Source organism: Sphaeramia orbicularis, chromosome 5, assembly GCF_902148855.1.
Source record: "Sphaeramia orbicularis chromosome 5, fSphaOr1.1, whole genome shotgun sequence".
NCBI classification, from domain to species: domain Eukaryota; kingdom Metazoa; phylum Chordata; class Actinopteri; order Kurtiformes; family Apogonidae; genus Sphaeramia; species Sphaeramia orbicularis.
The window spans coordinates 19,574,361-19,602,219 of NC_043961.1; the positions used below are offsets into that span (position 1 = coordinate 19,574,361).

A 27,859-nucleotide genomic window follows, 5' to 3' on the forward strand; every position below is an offset into this window, starting at 1 on the left:
TCAAGTTTGAAGTAAATTGAAACAAAATTGATGTTTTCATAGACTTTTGAAATTTCATCCGTTGTAAGTAAATGGGGGGAAATTTTTATTTTAATTAATTTTAAAAAATTTGAAGTTTGACCTACTTTTCCCAAAATGTAATCAGATCTATTCTGGGTCACTGACAATCTAAAAACCCAATTTGGTATGAATTCAACCAATAGTTTTGCTGCTAGAGTGTTAACAAACAGAAAAACCAAACCAAAAACAATACTCCTTGCCTCCCCCTCGGGGAGTGGGGAAAATATACAGGAAAAATACATGTAATGTGAAAGGAACATGTATTTTAGAACATTAGAACAACACTTTTAGAACATTAGACCAACATAAGAGCTGATCCAGACCCCTGTCCACATCCACATTATCCCTTTGAACATCATTCCTTACATTAGTACCATTACTTCATGGTACCTAACAAAGCAGGTCCACTCACTGTTCATGCAGAGGTGGACCTTACAGACCCTGTAGACCACATTGGACCAGAAATTGTTGACTCACTGTCCTCACTGGAACTGCTGCTGCTACTGTCTTGTAATGTGTGCAGAAATTACCAAAAATAGTCACTTGTCTTATAAAGTGTTAGGTGAAACACTGATGAGACTCAGACTGAGGAAATTACCTGAAGTAATGTTACAAGTGAATATGTGTGTCCTGGACACCATCTAGTGGTGGACATGTATCATCTCCAGTTCCTCTTCAGTGGGACGTGCAGGTTACACAATATTTGCATGCAGAAACTTCACAAAACAGCATTACATCATGTGGCTAAAACACTGCACCAGCATTTTTGAGAGAAGCTTGAACCATGTCTTATTTAAAGTGCACATGGGAACGGTGCTGTTATGAACCACAGGATGTGTGTATTTAAGAAACAGCACAAATGGTTTTTACAGGTTAACCTTTGATGAAGATTATCCTGATTATCAGGAAATGTTGAATTTTTTTTTCTTAATATAACAGTAGATATGTTGTAGAGCACATTTCAAATAACAAGTACAAGTTTATTTTTCACACAAGAAACATTTTAACCACAAAGTCCTTTATGCCTACGCCTACGAACGAGTGCATAAGAAATGAAACTTTCACTATCAAACCTCACACTTGGCATCTATGCCAAGCTGCAAAGTGAAACTGTAAATACAGACTATAAGGGACTGTAGCAGTTAGGTGATGGTAAGAGTGATTGGCGATTTCTATCAATAAAAAAAAAAAACACTCTTTGCAAATGTCAGTGGCTGTAGTGGTGAAAATGTGCCGGTTGTGGCAAATTCTGCAATGAAACGACTCACAATGAAGTGAACTTTCTCCAGTGAGTGTGTGTGTGTCTGTGCATGTACTTCAGAGGGCAAAAAAGGCCGAGAGAAAACAGAGAAAAAACAGAGAGAGAGAGAGTGGGCAGAGGAAGCATGATGTGACTCAAAGTGAGAAATCCTCTTCACCTCAAACTAAATTATACGTGGGTTTTTTCATGACTGGGGGTTCACCTGCTGAAGCCGTGCAAAATCAATAGCTGAGAGTCAGGATGCTGTTACTAAAGCAGTTGAGAAGCCAAAAGCCAAGTTCTTTTTGTGTTTTAAAATGAAATAGATGGAGGAGGTAAGCAAGCAAGCAGTGCAATGTAAAGAAAAAATATATAGAAGTCCAGGAAGACTGAACCGTATCATTAATCCTGTCTGCACCAAAATAAAGATCTTATTTTTCTACTTTAATGACATCTTGACCTCTGAAAACTTTGATCAAAAGCAGTTACCAAGTATTTGAAGCATGCATTTAGTGTCTGTATTGCTAAGTCAGGATAAAACATTATTAATCTTAACCCATTGAGTTGAGAACCAGCCTTAGAGAGAAGCAGGAAGTGAGACACAGCAGGAGGAATTAACAACAAACAAAGGCTGTCTGCTCTGATATCAGCAATCTGCTATCACACTGCTGATGCCTTAGCTAGATTTCTGTTTGAAATCCCCCTTTTCCTGCATGTGTGCACATCCAGCCTGGTCCAAAGTGATGGTTTCCCGCCCTCACTACACCAGGCAAAACGCCAAAGCCATCAGGCAGTCATACGCCTACCATCAGCTGAGGAGTTGCACAGCAGTCTCATTTCTAATTATACACCCAACAACAGAGAGGAGGCAGAGTGTGTGGAATATGGAGAGAGGAAGAGGAAGGTGATTACAAATGGAAGAGAGGCTGAGAGTGCTACTCAGCAGCAAACAGAGGGTGAACAAGTTCAGATGTGAGCGACTGAGAGAGAGAGAGTGAGAGAAGAAGAAAAAAAAAGGAAAGAAGGGGTGATATGAAACGTGTCTGAGAAAGGTTAACAGGACTGACTGAGTAGAGTGGGAGTGTAAAATGTAAAAGCGAGTAGGAGGGAAGAGAGAGAGAGAGAGAGAGAGAGAGAGAGAGAGAGAGAGAGGTGGAGGAGAGAAGAGAAGAGGAAAGGAGGAGTGCGTGTTAGATAGACAGTCTGTTGAGCTTGTCTGGATGCTCATTCTGCTCTGTCTTTGCCATTTCACCTGCAGCCGGGGAGGACGACGCCAGACAGACAGGTGTGTGAGGAGCGTCTGCCGTCATTCTGTGAACATGGACGGATGTGCAGAATGAAGACGTCTGGATGAGCAAACAGATGGATGGATGGAGGAACATGTAAGTCTGCAATATGAGATCACCTCAGATCTTAAAAGCAGTTTCTGTCGACTTAAGTAGGTGAGAAAATGTTGATGTTTTCGTGAATCTAGTGAAAGGTGTTTACGCAAACACAAACTGCTGCTTGTGGTTTTATCCATCAGTCAAACTGTGCTTTCATGTTTGGAAACTCTGAGGGATTCAGTGCCAGGGGTTACATTTGGTGATACTGTGTTACAGCTCCATAGATAGAAACATCAACCTGACCGAGAGCAATATCACCACTACTGATATGCAAATGATCCTCAGTTACTAAAGATTAGACTTATGTAATCAAACACACTAAACCATACTGAGAATGCATTTCATTTCCATAGATGAGTGAGGTGTGAAGAAGCGTTCACCTCATAAGGTTACAGGCCTGGTGAGTCGGTCTGTCTGAACAGTCATTGTAAGCAGACTCAGTCCACACCTGTCTGTCATTTGGATGAATTTACATTAAACCGCAGGCATTTATGCTGACAAATTCTGTTTATGTATGTATGATAATATTCGGTCGTGCGGGGATGTCAGTGTGAGGGTGTTGTCTGATCTCCAGAAACAGCTCATATCAGAGGAAGAGTGAAAGGTCCATTCAGAGGCAGCGCTCGGTGTGGTGTTATGATGATGACATATTAGCAGGTGCAAAGGTGAGAACTGCAGCGTCAGTCAGAGTTCTGAGGGTTCCTTTTATAATGTATTTCACTACAGACATACCCTTGAAGGCAATTTGTAGCATACTCTGCATAGCTTGTTCAAAGTGGGTGGCATATTTTAGATGTTTTGCATGATTTCAACAGTTTCTTACATTATAATCACACAAAACGTGTGACTTGATGGTGCTATTCACACAATTCTGATACTTAAACTCAAATGATCCTGGAGTTACTCTGATTATATCCAAGCACTGTAAAGGACAAGGAGACAGTTTTTCCTTGACTTTTTGTTATATTCTTATTTTTTTTTGTTTTTTCATACCTTTTTTTTTTTTTTTTTTTTTAATTTTTACATAATAAACAAAAATACCCACCCTAACATACCCACCCCACCCATTCCCTACCCTTGGGGAGAGATAAAATAAAATTAAATAAATAAAAAATAAAATTAAACAAAATGAATAAATAAGTATCTAAAGAGAGAAAGAAAATATTTGAATAAATAAATAACTCTCTCTCTCTCCATGAATGTATATAAATAAATAATATATATATATATATGTATATATATATATATATATATATAGAGAGAGAGAGAGAGAGAGAGAGAGAGAGAAGAGAGAGAGAGACAGAGAGAGAGACAGAGGAGAGAGAGAGAGAGAGAGAGAGAGATGATTTTTTATTCTGCACAAAATTAGGGGGCAAGTAAAATGTGGATTTACAATTAGAATATTTTGTTTTCACATTTTTTTAGTTTCTTAAGTGTATTTTCTTGTCTTTAATTAATCCTGTTGGTACCAGTAAAAGCAGTTTGTAGCTGAAAAGGGTGACAATGAAATACTGTTAGTCAAATTAATTTTCTATTTCATCAAACATGCATCGTGATTGTCAATTCCAACTCCGTCTTCTGCATTGTCTGTGACAGGCTTTTAAAAAATCAATGCAAATAATGCAGACCTAAAGAAAGTGATGTCTTTTATTTAATCTATTGCCCTTGAACATATATAACTGTACACCATATCCATATATATTCCGGAGACCCAGGAAAGATATAAAGATTTTGGATTTTTTTTTTATATCAAATAATTGTCTTGATTGGAAGCATAATACAAAGTTTTTTTTCAGTTACATTTTTATTTCTTTGTATGGAATGTCTTTTGCAATGAATAGTGTTTTTGCTCATTTTTTTAAGTGAAGCTGTGAAACTCAAATGCATTGCTGGGTCTCAAGAGGATATGTAACTGTAACTGTAATTGTAACTGTAACTAATTAAACACACTTACTCATGATCCATCCATTCATTTTGGGATTGTGACGGTGGGCTATGCCCTGGACATGTCACCAGTTCATTTCTGCTCTATATACAGATGGACATCATTCACTCTCACATTCACATCAAATTATTCAGAACTCAGCTGCCTGGATCATCAGCCACACCGAATCGTCTGACCACATCACCCCTATTCTCATCCAACTTCACTGGCTCCCAGTACGAAAGCGCATCCAATACAAAACCCCCCCTCCTCACATACAAAGCTCTCCACCATCTAGCCCCCACCTCTGCGACCTCCTCCAAGAATACAGCCCCTCCCACACCCTCCGTTCAACCGCTGCTGTACTACTAACCATCCCCACATCCCACCTCAGTACCATGGGTGCCTGAGCCTTCAGCTGCTCAACCCCCACACATAAGACAGTCAGACTCCATCACAACATTCAAATCCAAACTCCAAACCCACCTGTTCAAACTGGTATACTCACTCTGACTGAACACTGGGCACTACACTTGTTTTTAGGTTGATGTTTTGTTTTAATAATGTTTGACGTTGTTATTTTATGGTTTTATTCCCTGTAAGGTGACCTTGGGTAACTTGAAAGGTGCCACCAATAAATGTATTATATCCCGCCCCCGAAGGGGAGGCAAGGGGTATTGTTTTTGGTTTGGTTTGTTTCTTTCTTTCTTTGTTAACACTCTAGCAGCAAAACTATTGGTTCAATTCATACCACATTTGGTTTCTATATTGCCAGTGACCAAAAATAGATATCATTACATTGTGGGAAAAGTTGGTCAAAGTTCAAATTTTTTATGAATTTTAAAACCTTTTTTTTCCCCCTCATTTACTTATAATGGGCAAAATTTCACATGTCTGTAGCAGTAAAATGGTAGGTTGAATTCATACCAAATTGGATTTATGGATTGCCAGTGACCCAAAATAGATGTCGTTACATTTTGGGAAAAGCAGGTCAAAGTTCTAATATTTAAATGAATTTTTTTAATTCTTTTTTTTCTCCCATTTATTTATAGTGGTTGAAATGTCTATAAAAACATCAATTTTGTTTCAATTTACTTCAAACTTGGCACATATATAGAGGCAGTTGATATGCTGACATCAGTAAATGATGACATCAGCTGGATCGATGCCAATATAAGCTACAGTATGTGAGAAGGGTGGGGTTTGTTGTGCCTGACACCATTGTCACTATTATTATTTACCTACAGGTGATTTTAGGTTTGACCAGTTAATCTAGTTAGTTAGTGCAGGTCTTTGGATGGTGGGGGAAGCCATAGTACTCAGAGAGAGCATGGAGGAGCCTTCTAAACATGTGTTTATTTACTCTCCAGCACTGGCCTGTCAACCTGTAAAAGTGTTGAAAAGCTGCTCTAACCTCCTCCCACCACCTAATCTAAATGTTGTGTCTGCAGACGATGGGTAGTTTTAAAAAAAGAAACTGTGTGATTATTGGTGTGGCCACAGGATGCGTATATTTAGCTCACCTCAGGATGGTGACGCACTGCAGTTCACACACGTACGGAGAATGATGGTGTTTGAGCAGCTCAAGGTGTTGAGCATCCCTTCAGTCCTGGGGAAGGGGCTGTGGATTTAACACCTGGGAGTCTTTTTGTCAATTTAGGTCATTTCTTACAACAGACTCAGACATCATATTAAGTTTAGAGAATGCAAAGGTAATAATAAAATCAAACCTCTAACCATACACCCACCTCAATCCCTTCACTTTGTGCTCACTATGTTCATTTCATCACCAGCCATACTGTGCAACACTTTGTTACCATAGTAACCTTTGTAACAACCAAACTGGAAGCGGTCCATCAACTGAGACACATCAGTATAGATGGTTGGAAAGCCTTAATTTTAAGCTCAGAGTGAAGTTACCATTGAGGCAAGGAAAAAATGACTTACCCATAAAATAAAAGAGAAAAAGTCTCTGGGTCAAGTGGACAGAATAGAAAATAACATTCTTTTTTTTATTATTTATTTATTTACTTTACATCAGACAATGTTATATAGTGTTTTATTATAGAGCTGAGCAAGATAAGCAGATATTGCAGCAGATGTTACGTGAAAAAAATCTGACTATAAATAACTATTTTGATGTTGTCAAATCACTGCTTCTCCCATATTTAAAGGGTTATTTTTAGTCCTGAGTAAAAGTTGAAGATTCTTTAAAACATCAAAATATATAATGAAATTAAATGGTAAAACAGTATGTGGTATTAATATATAACAATATGATATAATAATATTTAGCGTTGATTGATTGATTTCAAGCAACTGAATGTAGAAAGAAAAAAACAATAATCAAAGAAGATGAAAAGAGAAACAAAGAACAAAATGAATGTACAATAGTGTGAAAATAGAGAGAAAAATAATAATTGTATGTATATCTATGTATACACATATACATACTATCGCATTAGATGTGGTAGTTTTTATGTTGTTATGTATTCATGTATGTTGTGCCACATTTGTCCAGTAGTCACCACCAAAGTGTTCAAGGTATAGCAGCGTGACTAATATCTTATTAATATCTCCTAAAATATTGGTCTTGTGAACTTACCATTTTCGCTAGTCTGTCCCTTGACCAAAAATACATAAGTATGACAAACTGTAGCAGTCAGCTCTTCACAGATTTTGTGTGAATCCACAGACACACACAGACACACACACGCACACACACACGCACACACACACTCACACAGTGGCCACTTGGTTTTTAGAATATAGACACACATACATACATATCTATTTACAGATGTGTACATACACATATAAATGTATACACACATGGAAATCATATTGATATATGTAATAATACAAACACTTACATCTATGCATAGATAATTTATTACGCATCCATAAAATATTATATATTGTATTTGTATTTATATTGATAAAAAGACCTAAACATTGAGCAAGAGAGGATTGAAGCCAAAAATAGCCTGCAAAGATATCCACCGTACATAAATATCATGAGACTATACTGATAAAAATGTATGATTTAAGTATAAAGTATAATTTAATGTTGAAAAGCCCTCCAACAAAATATATAAACTCTTTTTTTATATCAAGTGCACCAATATGTGCTAATTCTCCTTTTCAGGGTGGGACAAGCTTGGACAGAACTAACACCTTTCAAGAGATTAATGGAATCTGTGTCACATGATCACACCTCCTCGGTTTCTGTGTGAGGCCATGCTGTGCCAGTGGTAGTGACAGGAAGTCTGGACCAATGAGTTCCCCATCAAACCCAGCTCTGGTGGCAGACAGGGACAGCCTCCCTCTGAAGAAGAGGGACCAAAGACCGAGCTCCCCTCCACAGCAGCAGCAGCAGTGTGATGATACCACGTTCAAAGCCCCCTACCCTTACAAGAGCCAGAATGAGTATAAGACCAGACACAGCAGCCTGTTCCAGCCCATTCCCAGAAGGGTTTCTTCACTGTACCAGCCCTGGATGCAGACGCAGACCTCCAGCCGCTCCAAACCTCATGTCCTGTCAGCGTTCAGGGAGCATCACGGCTGGGCAGAGTGGAGAGACATGACCCCTCTGCACCCTGGATGGGATTTATCACACCACTATCAGCTCAACACTCACTTATCTGAACACCCAAGAGAAGCTGGCCACTACCCAAGCCATCTACGGCATCCGTCCAGATTCAGTCCTGTTTCTATAGAAACTGGGGGTTTCCATAGGTTTGGTGCAGGTTATAGCTGGGAGCAGCTGAAGACTTTAAGGGACAAGGGTTCGAGCACAGAGAGGGACAGCAACGGGAGGAGTAAAGCACCATATGTGAGGAGAAAGGACAGAAAATCAGAGTATTTGACCAGAGGTGAAAAAGCGAGCACATGCCTACCTCACTCTGCATTCGATGACCTTACACTGCAGCAAAATATGTTCCACAAAGCATCAAAGATTCACAATCATTCGGTCTCAAAAGTTTGCCCTGGTGACAACTTAAAAAGCACATACACCTCAATGACAGAGGACTCATTAAGACCAAGCCTTCTGCCCCCCACTGAACTCACCTGTGCATCCTCCTCCTCATCCTCCTCTTCATCTCCTAGTCACTTTCCTTGGCTGCTCCCTCACTTCTTGGCAGGTTCTCTAATCGAGCTCAGAGATGGGCAGCTGAGGAGGGTGGAACATCTGCAGACTGAGGACTTCCTGCTGGGGTCTCTGGCCTGTCCTGATCTACGCCTGAGCTGCTGCACGGTGCAGAGCATCTCCCCGTCAGCCTCCTCCGCCACCATCTCCCGCCTCCTCATCCTCCTACATGACCAACAGTCCCAGGTGAAACACATGAGGGTGAAGAAGAAGCAGAATGACTGTGGCATTTAGCATTTTGAACGATAGAAAAAGAAGTGCTGTTAATATTATCACAGCAGATTCACTACAAGAACCTGTTCTTCCTCTAAATTATCTGTTGCTTAAATATAGATAAAAATCATATCATTGATGACCGCAGGGTTAGATCCAAATCTACTGCTGTCTATAAAATCTTACATGTAGAATATTAAAGGTCAAGGTGGGTGGGGCATGTACACAGAAATAAACAATCAGTGATTCAGTGATACGTTCCTTATTTAATCAGAAAAGGACTCTGTATTACTGTACTTTACAAGTAGAAAGTCATGTTTCTAGGAATTTTCTACTTGTAAAAAGCAATCAAACAATGTCCAGCAGTAATAAGTTACATGACTTTAGTTTGATGAAAAAATAATTATGATAACGTGGTAACTCCTCATCTATTACAATTACCTTATGAAACATATTATTTTCCAAAAGCGCCCTTTCCATATTTAACCTAAATGCATTCTGGGTGACAATAAGGCATATGTTGTGAATTAAAACCTTATGCTTGGAAGCAATAAAAGACAAAAATAAAACTCATGTTCCCACCCAAATGTCTACGTGCTGTACTCGTAAACAATTAAAATCTGATATTTGATTTCTGTCTTAATCAATGCAAAGTTTTTGTTTTAGTTCGACCAATTTATTCATTTTAGTTCAGGTTTATTTTTTATTTTTATTTGATTTTATTAAAGTTTTTTTTTTTCCAGGTTTTGATTTATTGCAGCTGGAAGATGCAGATTGAAATAATGCATTTAATCGAACATAATTTGTAAAACTATTGTTTATTAAATATTGTGTGACACTATCTTATTCTTGTACATTCTGAACCATTAACAAAGGAGCGAAAAACATACCGGCGATTTTGTATTTTATTTAAGATTTTTGGATTATCAGTTGTATTTTCCATGTAGATTACAGGCTAAAGCTGTTTCCTTTTTTTTTTGCATTTAACATAATTCTTATGTCACTTCCAGTTTTCCTTCATTTTTGTTAACTGTGATAAGCCTGTTTAGTCCATCGCTATCCTGGGACAATACTACCCCCTAGTGAACAAGTCTATCACCTGTGTTCTAAGCTAATCAAATGCAGGGGGGTCAAACTCATTTGAACTCAAGTGGGCCAGACCAGTAAAATAACACCTACAAATAATAACTCCTACACCTACAAACAATAACTCCAAATTTTTCTCTTTGTTTTAGTGCAAAGTACAAGAAGTACAATTTTAACAATATTATGCTACATTTAAACATGGGCATTACAATTTACAGATCACAGCAGATCTACAAAGCCTCAAAACATTAAGTATCAGGCATAATATTGTTAAAATTACACTTATTTTTCTTGTAAAAATTCAAGTTGTGTAGATTAACCTATAAAAACCCAAACAGCCGCTGGTGACCAAAAGCATCTAATGATGTAAACTGTTTAATACCTGGTGATCCACTAATCCCATCAATCCATGTAAATAATTGGTGTAAAATACAGTTTGTCATCTTTTCATGGTCATCAGATATGACCCATGTGGATGTTCAGAGGCTCTGTAGTTACCGTGGAAACACCGTCATCTTCTACAACATTGATTCACTAGTAAAACCCATGGAGTTGGATCAATGACAGTGGATGGAGACACTGGGTTTATGTTCAGTCAATGATATCTTGTTTGAAAAAGTCACTTTTTCTTCAATTTTCTCTGTTTCTGATATAATAACCAACTTTAATCTGCGCTTTAAAGAACATCTACATGATCAGCAAAGGAAATATAGGAAAATATATGATTTTCACTGAAAAATACAAAATACAGAGGATAATATTAGAATAAATAGTGATGAATCATTTAAGAAAGGTGAAATATAAAACAAAAAAATCATTTGGGAACTGACACGAAAGTAACACTGGGTCTTTTTGAGTTAATCTTGTTTTTTTTTGTTTTTTTTTGTGAAAGGATAGTTTTTAAATGTAAATATTTTCATCACATAATACAAAGAGAAAAATTTGGAGTTGTCATCATTTATAAGTTATCATGTTATTATTTTCCTGGTCTGACCCACTTCAGACATTATTCTGCTGCATGTGGCCCTTGAATTTAAATGAGTTGGACATCCTTGACTGTTTATATGTTTAGTGTAATCTTTGAACCTACAGATTCCTCCCATTTTAGTCCACGGGCCGCATGTTTGACACCCCTGGTCTAATGCCACTAACATGTGCACCCTCCTCCTGCAGGAGCTGGTGGACGTCTACGTGGAGTACCCGTTCTTTGTGCGAGAGCGGGGTTGGTCGTCCTGCAGCCCCCAGAGGACGGCCCGTCTCTGTGGCCTGAAGTGCCGCCAGCTGAGCGTCGGGGACGTCTGTCTGGCTCTCACCCCCGTCTCAGCCCCCACGCCTCGACCATCAGCCAACCTGGAGCCAACAACCCCACCCGGAAGGTCAGAGGGAGGGTGTGAACCCCTGGAGGTATCACATCCACACACTGCCCTGTCCACCAAGTGCTCCTCAGGGCCACAGAGGCCAGCAGCGGGGCAGAGGAAGGAACCAGAAGGGGTCCGGAGGAGACACTATTCAGCCCCCGAGCTGAGGAGGCCAGGCACAAACTGCACCTAGAGCTTTCATGGACAGCTCTGCTATAGTGATATATATAGATATTTACTGTACTTCTACCTCCTCTACATTTTTGTGCTTGATTGATTGATTTTTTATGTGCATTTAAAGAGTAACAGCTAAAGATTAAGTCTCAGGAGGTAGAGCTCACATCAGGATAGGTCAGGGATCACATTCTGTACAAGCTGAATCAGAGTTAGATATTAGTCTCCATTTTCAAGTCTATTAAACCGCACACATGAACCATGTATAAGAACTCAGGCAAATCAATCCTTGTTTGTGAAAAAGGGCTGCTCCAGGCACAATCAATATAACTAAAGACCTTATAAACTCAAAAATATGGTTTAAGCTTTACCCTTAAATTGAATATTAATGTTTTTGCTCGCAGTTCTGACTAAATCGGCCTACGTCTCCCTCAGGTCACCCACAGCTGATAATACCATCTACAGTTTTCACTGTTATGTAAGGCTTCTTCGAGATTACAAACCATTTATTTCTGATACTAGAAACAATATTGTCTATGGCATATTCCACAGTTTGACTGACAATCATGACAATATTTGACGGCATCGGCAAGACTTAGTGTTACTCTTCTACCTCTTTTTTCTATGTATGTTTCAAATAGCTTTGTTGTAATATGCTTTGTTAGAAGATTACAGTTTTTCAGTGAATATTGGTGCGCTGCCTTTGCTTGATTGTTAAGCAGCTCTTTGCTCTTGTATTGATGCTCATTTTTCATGTCTGTCCCAAGTGTTGAGATGCTTGTAGACTTCTAACTATTAAAGGCAAAACCTGTGGATGTGATGTCACACGTCAGCACAGTGAAGTCTTCTAATTGTGACCAAACATTGTTTTACATCAACTGAACATGAAGTGAAACGTGTCGTGTGTTACGCTGAGTTTTACAAAAATATTCATAAACAAATAATTAGCTACCAACTATACAATAAACGTTTGAAAGACATTGAATTGAAGCCAAATGAGTTAAACTATGGATGGAAAAGAAAACAATCATGTCAGTTTTTTCTTTTATTTATTGAACTTGCTTTATTCTTTAAAAAACAAAAAAAGAAAGAAAAAAGTAAAATGACTTACGGTCTCAAGTTGCGTACCTGCAGCTCTGAGCTGATACAGCTGCAGAGAGGTGATGGTGCAAATTCTGATGTCTGTCTCATGAAAATTAATCGCTGTTGTCCTGCAGACCAGATGCCTTGCACGGGTACAGTAATATACTGTATATATCTGCACCAGGAAATTAGGCCCAGTGGCCGAACCTTTCAGTCACACACAGTTATTAACCGTCTGGGCTGTCATTCCTCACCGAGTTCAACATCAGCAACACAAGGACAAGCTTCAGATGTCTTAAACCTGACCTTGTTTGTCTGATGAGAACAAAACCAGCAAAGTCTGTTTGAGAATACAGAGGTTTTTTCTCTCTCTCATCAGAACAAAGGTTCATGCAGCTGCTCCACCACACAAGGTACAGCGGTACAACAGCAAAATGGTATTTCACAGTTAATGAACTGTGAAATCCGTTATCAGTTGCACATCTCCACTGTGGCTGCATTTCATATCATAGCGCCCTCTAAAACTGAATTCTAATGCAGATATTGTATGTGTTACATGATCTTCCGAGCAATTACTGTTTGGTCGAGTCTCTGAGGTAACTGCACATACTTTTAGTGCATTTTCTAGCCACACAAAGAAGCAAAAACAATGGACAATAGCCTGTGTTCAATAGTTCTCTGCGGCAAATCACTCTATATCAATGTACTGGACTGTGGTAGTGGTTAATACTGCATGGGCGGCTCAGCTGCTGACCATAAAAACACACCAGATTAAAGCTGGCCCTGTGGCAGCAGCTCCCTGGTGACCAGGCAGTCAATCATCTCATCTCTGGTTCATCAACTTTTAACTTTCTTAAGTGTCCCACTGGATTTAAAGACTTCTCTAGGTGGGGTTGGGAGGTCAGTGACAGCCACAGGCTCTCACCACCATGTTGCGGTATTTCTTAAGGATAACATTGGAGCTGTCGTCAAAGTAGAGCACAGAGATGCCATGGAGCTGTGTTGGGGCACAGCAGGGCTTAGGCACCGTCTCCGGGTTGATAAAGTGCACCTGTGGTTAGAAAAAGGCATAAATCAGTCACCACAGAGAGTACATTCTGTAGTAGAAGTGTCTGTCATCAGGGACTGTTTGGGACTTACCAGAGTTTGCACAATAGCATGATTAGTGGCATTCATGTAGGAGTTGAGAGGAAAGGCACATTCTCCCTCACAGTAATACGCTGCATATCCCTCTGGTGCAATGATCCAATCCTGATCAGGATAAAACCAGAGGCGAATATAGGTAACATATCACTTTTGGAAATGAATTAAAACTGGTATGAAAGTAAAGTAGTAAATAATAGCTCCAAAGTTTTCTCTTTGTTTTCATGCAAAAAAGTAAAAGTGCAATTTAAACAATATTCTGCCTCAGTGTCTCATTTACACATGTATTACACTTATAGATCACAGTGGATCTACAAAGACACAAGACATTAAGTATCAGGCAGAACATTGTGGTTGAAATTCCACTTATTTTTCTTAACATTTTCTGCGAAAGAATAGTTTGTAAATGTAAACATTTTCATCATGTATTTTTACTTTTTCCACACTAAAACAAAGACAAAAATGTGTTGTGATCATTTGTCATCATTTATAAGTTATTATTTTAATGGTCTGACCCACTATCCGTGTATGAAATTAAAGCAGTGTGGCGTATTATACCTGCCATCCTAAGTCTCTAAAGCTGACGTACAGCTCATGCTTTTGACATCCGTGTTTAGAGAACCCAAGATTATCTGAAAATGAAAAAAACACATATTGAACAAAATTAACCAAAGCATGAATCAGAATCATTGATGTTATCTTGTATGTTGGTGATATTTATAACGGTTGGACACCTGTTGCTGCCTCCACTGCTTTGAGTGCATCTTGGGCTGTCTTCTGGGATTTGGAGCGATTACCGTGGCGCCCCTTGTGGGCGGAACGAATGCTCCGTAAACGCACCTCATTGGCTCTAAAGAAGGCGACCATGAAGGGCTGCTTGTCCTGGGACCCTCCGCCCGCCACCAGCCCTGCGAGGCGTGGGTTCCTCCTCTGTCCTACATGGGAACATATGTTTCAGAACACAAATTATGAGTCTACTCACCACAGAATGTGACAATAAATCACATGTGAGTTTCTACTGAAGAATATTTTCATCTATTCTAATATGACCACAACAGCCACAATTAAAGGTTGAACTCCGCAACACAGATTCATACAATATGTGGAGTTTTTATGGCCAGGCTACAGAGACATGAAGTGATGAAGTGATGACAGTTTATATGCAAAAGGTCAAAGGTAAAACTCATTTTTAACAAAAAATGCTTCACAAGCAACTTACATGTCAACATATACAGTGAAAACTTTAAATTCACCACAGATACTTTACACTTTAACCCACTATTAAATTCCTTCACATCCTTTACTACATGTATGAGTCTGGACAGATGTGGATGTAAACAGACAAAAAGCTACTTGTGTTTAGTTTGGCTTTAAGCATTGATGCTGTTCAAGAAATCATCATTTTATTTTATAAATCCCTTTAAGACTTACAACAACTTTTGTGACAACTTCCAAATGAAGTTTTCACTACAATCAACCATTTATCACCATTTATTCTTACATTATCCTTTACATTTTGCATTTTTCTGTAAAAATCAGTTATTTTCCTAGATTTAATTCACTGATTATGTAGATGTTCATAAAAGCTCAGAGTAAATTCAAAGGTTATTATATCAAAATAGAGAAACCTCAAGAAAAGTGACTTTTCAGCAAAATATATCATTAAGTGACTGTGAAATCAAATGTCTACAACCACTGTTATTTCTCAAACTACCTTAGTTTTATTGGTGAATCATTGTTGCAGAAGACGACATGTGTTTCGATGTTCCATACAGAGCCTCTGAACGTCCACAGGGGTCACATCTGATTATGATCAAAAGCTGAAAAACTGCGTTTTACCTGAATTATTTACATGGATTGATAGGATTAGTGGTTCAAAAGTTATTTTACCCATAAAGACCTCATCGACTTTTCTGTCAGTTCCCAAATGAATTTTCTCTCTATTTAACCTTTCGTAAGTATTTTATCACCATTTATTATAAAACTATCCTCTGTATTTTGTAAATTTTCTGTGAAAATCAAGTATTTTCTTTAATTTTTAATTTACTGATTATATAGATGTTCATTAAAGGTCAGATTAAAGTTGAGAAATTTTATATCAGAAACAAAGAAAACTGAACAGAAACTGACTGTTTCAGTCAAATCTCTCAATATCTGAACATAAACCCAGTGTGTCCATCCACTGTCATTGATCCAACTCTATGGGTTTTACTGATGAATCAATGTTGTAAAAGATGACGTAGTTACATGGTAACTACAGAGCCTCTGAATGTCCAAATGGGTCATATCTGATGACCATGAAAAGACAACAAACTGCATTTTACACCAATGATTTACATGCATTGATAGGATTAGTGGATCAACAGATATTAAACAGTTTAGATCAGGAGATGATTTTGGCCGACAGTTGATGTTTGGGTCTTAATGTGTGTTGATGTGTGTTAATGTGATAATGTATGGTAATGTGTGCTGATGTGTGTTAATGTGATAATGTGTGTTAATGTGATAATGTGTGGTAATTGTGCTGATGTGTGTTAATGTCTGTTAATGTGTGCTAATGTATGTTGATGTGTTGATGTGTTAATGTGTGTTGATGTGTGCTAATGTGTGTGGATGTGTTGATGTGTGTTAATGTGTTTATGTGTGTTATTGTGTGTTAATGTATGTTGATATGTTAATGTATGTTAATGTATGTTGGTGTGTGTTAATGTCTGTTAATGTGTGCTTATGTGTGTTGATGTGTGTTAATTAGGGTTGGGAATCTTAGTTGTAAGGACGATATGATACGCATCTTGATACAGCATCTCCAATCCGATATATTAAAGATACGTGTGTGGCATCCCACGTTGCGATGCGATACAATTCACACCCAAATCATGATACAGAGCAATTAAGCACATTCTGATTGAACATATTCATTCTGGTAAAAATATGCAGTGCAATTCAGTAAGCTTGATTATTTATTTATCAAATAAGACCATGACTTTTTACAAAGTGTCTTTAATTCAGTTTCAGAACACGTGCCTCACATACAGTCAGTGAAAAAGTTAGGACTTCGTTTCCAAAGTCATTTCTCTCCATGTTTCTAACACTCAACTTCTTGCTCCCTCGCCGAATCAATTTGTAATGTAATGTATGTGTAACATAGGTAAAACAGAAAAAGGTTCTGTCACTTTAAGAGACACCTGTGCAAGGTATTCTGGGATGCGCTGTTAGATATGTTGTATGCATATGTATATGTATATGTTGGATATGTATGACACTGTTTAAGGAAGTATTTCCGGTATGTACAGCAGTATTCAATGCAGTTGATATAGTAAAAAAGTACACGTTCACAAACCACATGTCGTCACTTTCCTTCTGTGTCTGTCACATTCACATACAGACATTACAGTATTCATCCGCAGCGCTTGTGCCACAGTCACACGGAGCTCATACTGTCGTGTGCAGTGTACACATCCGCGAATCTGCGGCGCACGTTAACGTAGGTCTGAAGGAAAGAAAAACTTTACCCAGATAAATAGTAACACTTTAAAATGCAAGTAAAAATATATTCTATTGAACGGATCGCATTTTATCGTTACAAACATTCAATAACCACTGCATCGCAATACCATTCCAAACTTTTCATTCACTCGCAGCTTCTCTACCGGTGCACTCGGATCGTGCACGCGCGTGTCTGCGCATTGATGCGTATCGGATAATCTTCCCATCCCTAGTGTTACTGTGTGTTACTGTGTATTAATGTGTGTTAATGTGTGTTAGTGACTGACCATGGCTGTCCTCCAGGACCAGGTGCAGACCCAGGTTCTGTTCAGGTCTGACCAGCCACAGGTTACTGGTGGCTGTCAGGTCAAAGGTCATCCATCCCTCCTCTGACGCCCACACCTCACGCTGGTCCAGCAGCATCAGCTCCATTTCACTGTGAGAAGAACATTAATTCATTATATTGAAAAGAGGATTTCTCTCTGTGTTTAATAGTAGAAATGTACTGACATGTTTTTATTGGTGTCCTCATACTTGTCTGGAAAGTAAAACCTTGTACTGCACTGTGTCACTGGATGCCTTAAAAGCTTTTCTATTCAACACTAACATAACTTGTTAATATGTTTTACAGTTCTTTGTAATTTATTTTCATTCCTTTGTGAAATGTATGAAAACAATGGCCTTCTGAAAGGCAAGGAAAACATCTAACAGGCTGTGGTATGCTTGAGAAAATGGTTCTCTGTCATGTCATTATTCAATATTAACATTTAACAGCCTAAGAAACTGTAAAAACACCTGTGTGGTCCTGTAATAGCTACAGTGTGGTCTTGAGCTATAGCAGCAGAGCAATTTGTTGTACATTGTTTTGGATGTGTATGCCAGCACTCTGGATGTGAGGTAAATCAAGTTCACATCTGACCACAGTTTAAGTGCTGACTCTTAGCTTTTAAAGTTTGTTCACATCCATAAAGGTGATAGGTGTAGAAACTGTAAACATGCTCCCACAACTGTTAAATGTGCAACTTCGCATGTTTAAAAGACAGGCTAAATACACTGTATACATGGGAGTTTTGAAGGTTTTCACATTTTTTAGTTGGGAGTAATCTGCTCAGAGTCATGTATCTCCATTACATTGAGCAGTTATTAGTCACCTTTACACAGAGATCCTGGAAAAAAGGCGAGATGAGATTTTTCCACCATTGACCAATTTCCACAGCCAAGCCAAACGAGTTACAAAGGTGAAACAGGCTGGACTTTTACACAGTGGACCTGCATTCTGGAATCAAAGGCCTGTTGCCCTTGGGGAGATCAGGCCATAGGGTAGGTGGGAGAAGAGTACAAACGTGGTCACTGAACCCATGCATCACCGTGTTTTGGATACCTGAGCCAATGGTGAATTTGATCAACATCATTATGTTTGGACACTTGGACCAGCGGTTGTATTATCCACATTCCTTCATAAGATCTTAGACTTCCTGGTGTTAGTCAGTCAACTGCTCTATCTTGCTGTATGTACTTGACTCCTTGCAAGTAAAGCCTTCTGATTCCAGAATCCAGTGACTCCATCTTTTGTCTCAGCGTGTATCAGAATTTTTCTATCAGGTGGTGACACAGCGAAAATGTGACATATAACTTGTGCGTCGGAAAAACCCCGAGCAAAGCGGTGTTGCTGACCTCTCCAGAGTTGGCCCGTCTTTCACGGTTTCACAAATGTTAGCATGAATAGAGTCCTCCGCCTGATGTGACAACAGCTGTACATGGCCCGCGCTCATTTTTAAATCCCCCCAGCACGGGGGTCACACACGCAATACGTGATCAAAACATCACACCTTCTACCAAGGGACATATTTGAGTCATTTAACAGGAAAAGACATACCAAGTTAGGATAAATATTTGATCAAAATCCTCTTGGTAGCATCTAAAAAAGCCATCCCAGGAAAATGGTGTAAGGAGGAACCCCCTACCCTAAATAACTGGAAAGACATTATGGAAGAAATTCATACCAGACTAACTTGAAAAATGTGAAGATTGATGGATGAAGTGGGCAATAAACAGGACAACAACTGACACTACGTTCTAAATGTTTGTGTTGTAAAATCTCAAAAATGAAACAATAAAATATAAGTTAAAAAAAAAACATCACATCTTGGTTGCGGAACAAGAGGTGTTCCTTTTACATAGCGTTCCAGAGTCATGATTCCACCTTTATCAGGGCTCTGTTACTACCTCCAGAGGCATTACAGAGGTAAAGGTGGGACCAAATGATCCCACCATTTCATTTACACAGACGTCGTTCTGGAATACAGGTGAAATGTTCCCGTAACAGGAGTGCTGCGTTAAAGGGGCTACAGTGATGTGCGTCGTCTTAGGGGCAGATTTGACATACAATAGCTGTGTTTATGAGTTTAAGGCCCTCGAGCAGACGTCTCTTTTATCCTGCAGCCTGCATGTCTGTGTGGAGTGGCCTTTGTGTGTCTGTGAATGACAATGGCACAGCATTTAACACCATCCTCAGCCTCAGTGTCACCGGTGAAAGTCACATGACCTCCCAGGTGGGCAGATGCCAGCCAGAAAAATGATTATGTAGGTGGGTGGTGAGACATGTATGATTATCCACTTTGACTCAAGAAAACAGTGTGTGAGTAGCAGGAAAACAGAGTGACAGACAGAAACATGAAGGGGTAACAGCCTGTGTGAAAGAAATGTAGTAAACTAATGTCTTAAGGGATGAGAGAGTTCTTTGTGGTCGGAGCTGTGTGTTATAAAAGTAGATCTCCTGGGGACCGTCCTGTTCTGACTGTGTGATAGTAAACTTGCTCCGGAGAGAGACACTCTGTTTCTGTAAATGACACTAATGTCTGTGTAAACAGCTTCAGTGCTGACACTAACATCAGCAGAAATAACCTGCAGGGAAATGGAGACAGACACGGCCAAAGCAGACAGATCTGTGTTCATACAGCCGCCTAACAACTGGCTTCCACAGAAAAAAAAAAAAAAACACTGTAAAATGAGGTGTTTATTTAGATTCAACCACACTACGTGCACTATGTCACATACACAGGAGTATAATCAGACGTATGTAGCAATGAAGCAGCAAACTAATGGAAAGTTATTGGTGTTTTAGACACATTTAAAGGAGCCTTATTGTTAGCCTCTTAACATAACTGCCCACATCATATTTTTGGCCAAACTGTGAAATCAGCATAACTTTATTCTCCTAATACTGCTGCTTCATTTTATGCACATATCACAATTTGGCCAAACATATGATATGACTTAGACAATTATGCTATGAAGCTAACAATACATAACATTTATACTTTAATAGGTTCGTTGTCAGTATATTGTTTTACAAAACATGAGCTGCATTTATTTACAACCACATCCTGATGTGTCACTGTGAAAGTATGTGACCACTAGAGGGAGTAGTGAGTCACTCTAAGTCTCGCATGGCAATGAAAACTAACATCAAGGAACTGAGGATGAGAACTGTTAAGAGGAACCTTTCAGATTCAAAAGAAAGTGACAAAATGATAAACTGGATCATCATTGGACACAGGTCTAAATTAACAGAATTTGAAAGAGTTTGAGGCTGAAATGGCAGTGTTTCTTCTACAGAGGTGAGCTTGATTATGATTATGAAGGAATAAAGTTATTATGGGATATTATTATCTTTGCTAAGTTGCTGTTGATCCGCGGTTCATTCACAATTCAGTGACAATTCTGACCTTGTTTGGATGATTCCAAACAGATCTATAGTTCACTTATTGACAACACAAACTGTACAGAAAATGGAGGTGATTTGTGGTTTTACTGTGGCTGTTTTACTGTGGCTGTTTTCTGTCTAAAAACAGAGCTAAGCTAACAGAGCTAAGCTAACAGAGCTATAATGTAAACCAGGGGTCTCAAACTCATTTTCTTTCATCTCTTTCATTTCTTTCTTTGATCTCAAGTGGGCCGGACCAGTAAAATAATAGCATAATAGCCTATAAATAATGACAACTCCAAATTTTTGTCTTTGTTTTGGTGCAAAAAAAACCCCCATTAAATTATGAAAATACTTACTTTTATGAACTAACCAAACAAAAAAGGTGTGCATAACCTGAAAAAAAAAAAAAAAACAGAAATTTCTCAAGAAAAATAAGTGCAATATTAAAAATATTATGCCTCAGTTTCTCATTTCTACATGTGCATTATGGATTGGATCTACAAAGACACTAAACTTTTAATAACAGTCAAAAATTGTTAAAATTGTGCTTAATTTTCTTTATACATTTCAGATACTTCATATTTGTTCAGGTTATTCACATTTTATTGTTACAGGATAGTTTGTAAATGTAAATATTTTCATAATTTAATGTTATTTTTTGCACTTTGAAGTTGTCATTATTTATAGGCATACTGTAATATTATTTTTTTCACATCAAACCGAAAAGAAAATATGGAGTCATTATTTTTTGTAGGTTATTATGCTATTATTTTACTTGAGATCGTATTGGTCTGTATGTGGAACAAACTAAAATCACTTCGACAGCCTTGACTGTGGGATTTTTGCACTTTGCAAATTCATCCCGTGGGCCACCCCTGGGCTGTAAACTATCAGCCAGTTGTACGTGAAGATGATAAGAAATCTGTGTGATTTTACCAAATAAATTTTGATTTGAAGGAGAAAACATGATAATACAGAATTACCTTCACCTTTTATTCACTTCATTTATTTAATCATTACCACTGATATTTTAGAATCCCAAATTTGTCAGCTCAACACCTAAGAAATCATTTTTTTGTCTCTTTGCTACTCAAATTGACAAAAATCCACCGTGAGTTGCCATGATGTCTACGTATTTGGTGACTCTTATAGTCGACAAACACTGAAGTGAATACACTTCACTGGAATGTCAGAACATCGGTCACAAATATCAATGTAACATCAACACACCACCAAATAACATTATTAGTGCAGTAACACACCATCACCTCCACCATTTAAACACAAACACACAAAAACATAACTGACTTTTTCATACCACTGTCTTCACCTTCATCCAGGTCTATTTAATGTAGTTTTTGTCTCATGCCTTTTCCGTCATTTTCATTTTAACTCTTTTTTTTAATAACACCTCTGTATTTCATATGGCTTCTGTTTTTTATTAGAAAATTTATTTCACATATCATATTATTCTTATGTATTTTATTCTGACAATTGGTTGACAGACAAAAACAGCTCCATGACTCATTCCATGTTTGGATGGTCACTTTAGGCAAAGCAGATTTGAAGGAAGGCCTCATATAGGAAATAATATTCACACATACTGTATTTTCTATCTAATTCACTGGTGTTATTTTATTTTTGCTCTTCTTGATTTCTCTGTCTACAATATTTTGTCCATTGCAAGAAGACATTTTTCATTTGAGGTGCTCTGGAAAAATATGTTTACTGTGTTTAAGATTATTTAACAGTATTTTCTTTCATTCACTGGCGACTTTTTCTTCTTTCCTCTCATAAGCAGAGCATTTGCATGTCACAACACCTGCCCATAAAAAGTGTTTAGGAGATGTCATCCATGCCTATAACAAAAAAAAAATCCAAGTGAAATTCATCTTTCAGCACCCTTTAGTAAGAACAGATTTGGATTTTATCTGTTATTAGAAAATTAAGAGAACATTTCAAAGGAATATTGCTTCAGGATGCCCAATGTGTTGTGTATATTTTCATACGAAGCAACAGAAAAAAAAACAACTGAAGGAGTCAAACTTGACTTGAGCTAAAAGTAACACACTCTCACCTGTTTGGAGGCTCCTCCAGGACCTGGTAGACACTGACTGTGAATGTTTCATTTTCACAGCGTTCCTGAATGAAATCTTTGTAAACCCTGAACTCTGCTGCAGTGACAGCCTCTCCCTCTGGAATACGGGAGAGATCAAATCTGAATTCCCTTCGGTGCTGCTGGTAATGAAGATGCTCATCCTGTTCAACTAGTAAAAAAAAGTAAGAAAAAGAAACAGAGTAAGAAAGTGCTCAAATAACAAAGACATATGAGGAATGTAATTAAAAATGTACAGTAGTGCTTTAGAGGTAGCTGAAATATTACTCGAATCACTAAAATGTTTCACAATAGATGAAGTATAGTGATGTTAAAGGTCCCAGTGTATAAATCATACTCCCCACGCATTAAGGAACATGTGTTTGGACTAAAATAACTGCAGTTTGATTTTCTTTCCAAACTTGCTGCGTTAATGTAAAGCCGATCACATTTTTAACTAACAGTGACAGAGCTTAGAAGATTACATCAACGTACCGCTTCAAAATATCTCAAGGATAAATTATGGTTTGAGATTTTTGTGACACTCAATAATGCGCCCGACCTTAAAAAGAAAGAGTTGTAAAATGCAAACCGCTGTGAGTACAATCAGATGGAAAATGAGCCAGTGAACCAAACAATTCTCTGATGTGTGCCACTCATTGTGCACTGTGTCAGAAATAGGAAAAATCCTGCCTCTGTGAGTGAAGTGATTGATCTAAACATCACTTAAGTTGACTCTGCCATACATGCCAATGTGGGAGAGAAAAACCCACCGAAGGCTCAGTTTGGCTCCCTGTTTAAATTACACACATGTGCTGACCACAAGAAAAGGCCTGTTAAGGCACTGCCCGGAAAACCACAGCAGCCAGTGTACTTTTATAAACACACTTATATAAAGTATAGAGGATCTCACAAATTCATGTGTGACTTAACTACCACAGTCTTACCACCCACACCTCCCTAATCACTTTGCCATGATTGCTGTCCAGTGATTTCATTCTGAGTGTGGAGGATGAAGTCAAGCAACAGGAGCTGGTGGCACTTCAGGGTTTCCACCCAGTCCTGAATCAGCTCAGACTTTCCAGGAGAAGGGTGGTCAGAAAGACCCCAAAGCTTCCTGCAGCTTTCCAGTGTCTTGTTTTTACAGCGTTAGTCAATGTGTTTGTCCTTGGAAGGAGCAGTGGAGGTCTTTGGTGGAGGTGAGCGCAGCAGAGCGGCGATTAGCCCTTAAACACATCCTGTCCTACTGGTCTACACTATGACTTCACCCCATGCACCGACTCATGGTCCATTATTGTTTCAGCGCTTTGACAACCATACACACAGTCGTGAAACACTAGTAAACCAACAGTTTTTTCACTGTAAGTATTGCACGAAATACTGTCTCAGTCTTCTAAAAACATTTCCAACAACACAAAAAACACACAAACGCGTTCATCGTTAAGAGCGGTGCATTCTGAACCCTGCTAGTCATTTGTTTGACCGCAATTAAATGCTGGAGTGGAACAAGGGGTGTTTTTATGAAAGCAATAATTGCTTGTAAGGACTTGGTGTGTTTACGTTAGGGACCATTAGCTGCAGAGATCAGACCTCAGATATGCAAACTTCCCCCTGGGAGGCATTTCAACACTTCAGATTACTTCTGACTGCAGGGCCACACAGCCATGGAGCTACCATTACCCTTTTCCAGTCGTATAGCAAGCGAGCTTTGATATTTTTGACAAACCAGCATGGGTGGTTTCATACAGTGTCAGCACTACAGCAAAACTCTGCAGAAGTGATGAAACAAACATTTTTTAATGTTATTTAATGCATCAATAAAGTCAATTTAATGTAGTTGATTGTTTACATCCAGATTACAGAGACCACCATAACATATACTGCATCTATAAATCTCTGAATGCTATAGCACCGTGCCTTTTAATCATTACATGAACCCTGCACAAAAAACAAAAAAGTGCATATCAGGTTTATAAGAAGTGATGTATGAGGAAAAGTGTGTCATCATGAAACATCCCATTACATTTGCTACTTCAGCTTCATTGCAGAGAGTGATCCTTCTGCACATGCAAGAATAAATAATGAGAAGGTTAATGAGATTTTCTCATGGGTCAAAACACATTCTTAGAATGATCTCCTTACGCTAACTACAGAGAGGCTTAGAAGGATGAACAGAAAAAAACACAATAGTCCTTTTCTTCAGCAACAGGACCATGCCTCTGACTGTTATGAGTGTTGTGCACTCTTTTTTTAAATGAAAGCCAGAGAAAATCTGGTATTAAGCCTTTACCCCATGCACTGCAGGTGTGTTTTGGTCCATGACAAAAAAGCCACACTGAACCCATGTGTATACAAAGACTTCAACAGCAGTAAATTAATGGGCTAAAGCTGCCGACGAACAGCAAAAAGCTACAGTGACTGATAAGGGTCAGGCCTCAGCGCTGCTATTTACTTCATGAAGAACTGTTAAGCAGAAAAATATGCAATCCAATAGCAGCTGCCTTGTGTAATGTTGCATGACAATAAGACAAATGCTTCCCACTAGTGAGTGTGTTGTATGACATGTGGTTTGGCATTCCAACAGGAGTAAACATATGTAGCTGTGTACATGTATCAGCATGTGTGTAGTGGTGTCAAATACGCTCCATAAGTACAGAAACAAGTCATGTAAAAAATATTAATAAAGATGAACACCATTCCACCACAGAATCACCTGGACCGTAAAAAAGTTGAGTGATTGTAGCTGATTTATCAAAAATGATGTTTTAACATTATAAGTGTATATCCAGGTGGGACAAACCCACCTGAGTGATCCCAGACAAGGGCCGGGCAGCTCCACAGCAGCTGTCCCTCAGACTGGAAGCTGTGGTCTTTGAAAGGGAAATACCATAATCCAGTTTGGTCTTGAAACGATCATTCAGGGACCACCAAGATAGAGTTACTTCAGCAGAATGTGGACCATTTGGGTAAAGAGAGAAATAACACACACTCATTGTCCTTTTTCCTCCTTCCTCTTTATAATCAAAGTCTTCAGATGTGGAACCGCATGAATCTGGTCCGGGTTTTCAGAAATGATGTTTCCAGATCTCATTAGTTAGTTTAAAGTGCACAGTACATTTAAGACCGGGGACATAAAATGTAATATCCTACGTTTTCTGATTGTTTTACAGACTTGTATTAACAACACGTTTAGCTGATTGAAAACAAAAACCACTAAAAGGCTTTAACTCCATCTTAATGGCACACACAAACTGAAAAGGTCAAAAGTTCCTTCATCTATCCATCTCAGATGAACAAACAGGCATAATACAAGGACTGTTTTGGATGATACCTCACACTGAGAAACAAGCATCAGGCACCATGCTGTCTGCTGTTTCACCATAGTGATAACACAACCAGGATTTCCAAAGAAAACAAAAGCAAAGTAAATCAGAATCTAAACCAGCTCCCACCTGTGATCAGATATTACAGGCACTCCAAACACATAAATACAAGAACATGCAACCCACATGTACTTGCACGCAAACACCTGCACAGAGATTACCTCAGCAATTACATATGTTTAGATGCAGTTTGTATCTTCAGTTTAGTCAAATGGTCTTGCACTCCCTAGGGCTTTAGAAATGCCCATCCAGTTCCTAGTCATGCGAAACAAAGCTGGGCTAAAGCTTGTCCCCCTGAGCTTTAAAGGGATTCTGCTGAAATCGGATACAGGAATGTTGTCATAACAAGTACAACTCACAAAGGATAAAGCTTGATCCTAAGTGAAGAAAGTGACCCAAAAGCCACTTTGTCAGAGTCACACACACTTAATACACACTTTGTGATGCTTTTGAGTACCTCCCAGCAAAGTGGAATGCACAACATTAGAATAATTAAGTTCTCAGGACTGTCATTAAAAGAGTCAAGGTAGAAAATTTTGGTCAGTGACTTGAAAACAATATCACTCTTCCATTATTATTCACTTTCAGGAATGATATATTGATTTTCAAAGCCTCAGTGGATCACCTACCGAGGTTGACAAAGCTCATCACCATATCTGCGTCATCCAAGAAGCGGCTGTCCTGCGGGGTGACCACGGGGGAAGTCTGGGTGGCTAAAGCCGGTTTATAGTAAGAGTATCCGGGCAGATGTGTGTCGGTGGAGATGGTGTTGTACAGGTCCAACATGTACATCGGGGCGGCGTTGTGCTTGGTGCGCACATGCGGCCGCGGACGGTGCGGCAGCCCCAGGATGGAGAGGATTTCCCGCTGCATCTCCCTGCGCTCCTGGCTCCGCATCCGCCTCTGGATGAAGCTGGAGCGCACGTCGTTGTCCAACGAAAAGTTGGAAAAAGCCACATGTGAGGCTAACACGCAGTAACCCCACGACAGAAGAGGCATTATCTTCGCTAACGCACTTGGCACCATCTCAGCCAAATTTTACGCACGACTTAAACTTGTTGAAATATGAAGTTTGAGTTACGATTCCCTGAATAAAACCTTAAAACAGACTAAAATGCACTTCTCTCTGTGAATTCATACATGTTTTATCATGTGACTGGAGTTACGCACTGTCTTTTGGTGTAATCCGTTGTGCGCTCCTCTTGATGTAACTTGGGAATGTTTTACATTGAGGAGCTTTTTCAGAGGAGGGGCGGGAGGAATGGGACAAACCCAGTTTGGGGGGGAGCCAATTAAATGGATCAGTGTCTTATAATGACAAGCACTTCTCTGTCTTGGTAAATATGCTACATGTAGAGTTTGCAGACACT

General features: G+C 38.9%; 2 protein-coding genes across 2 annotated transcripts; one reads left to right on the forward strand and one right to left on the reverse strand.

Annotated features, from left to right (window-relative positions):
- Positions 1 to 2,559: 2,559 nt before the first annotated feature.
- LOC115419769 (uncharacterized) lies at positions 2,560 to 12,662 on the forward strand. Its single transcript, XM_030134762.1, has 3 exons — positions 2,560 to 2,682; positions 7,758 to 8,945; positions 11,232 to 12,662. The coding sequence occupies exons 2-3, from the start codon at positions 7,887 to 7,889 to the stop codon at positions 11,607 to 11,609; spliced, it is 1,437 nt and encodes a 478-aa protein (XP_029990622.1). The 5' UTR covers positions 2,560 to 2,682; positions 7,758 to 7,886; the 3' UTR covers positions 11,610 to 12,662.
- LOC115419770 (bone morphogenetic protein 7-like) lies at positions 12,650 to 27,751 on the reverse strand. The gene is made up of 7 exons (XM_030134763.1): positions 27,119 to 27,751; positions 23,089 to 23,278; positions 17,590 to 17,738; positions 14,551 to 14,751; positions 14,375 to 14,448; positions 13,814 to 13,924; positions 12,650 to 13,724 (listed from the first exon to the last, which is right to left on the reverse strand). Exons 1-7 carry the CDS (start codon positions 27,513 to 27,515, stop codon positions 13,575 to 13,577), a joined length of 1,272 nt encoding a protein of 423 aa, XP_029990623.1. The 5' UTR covers positions 27,516 to 27,751; the 3' UTR covers positions 12,650 to 13,574.
- Positions 27,752 to 27,859: the final 108 nt, after the last annotated feature.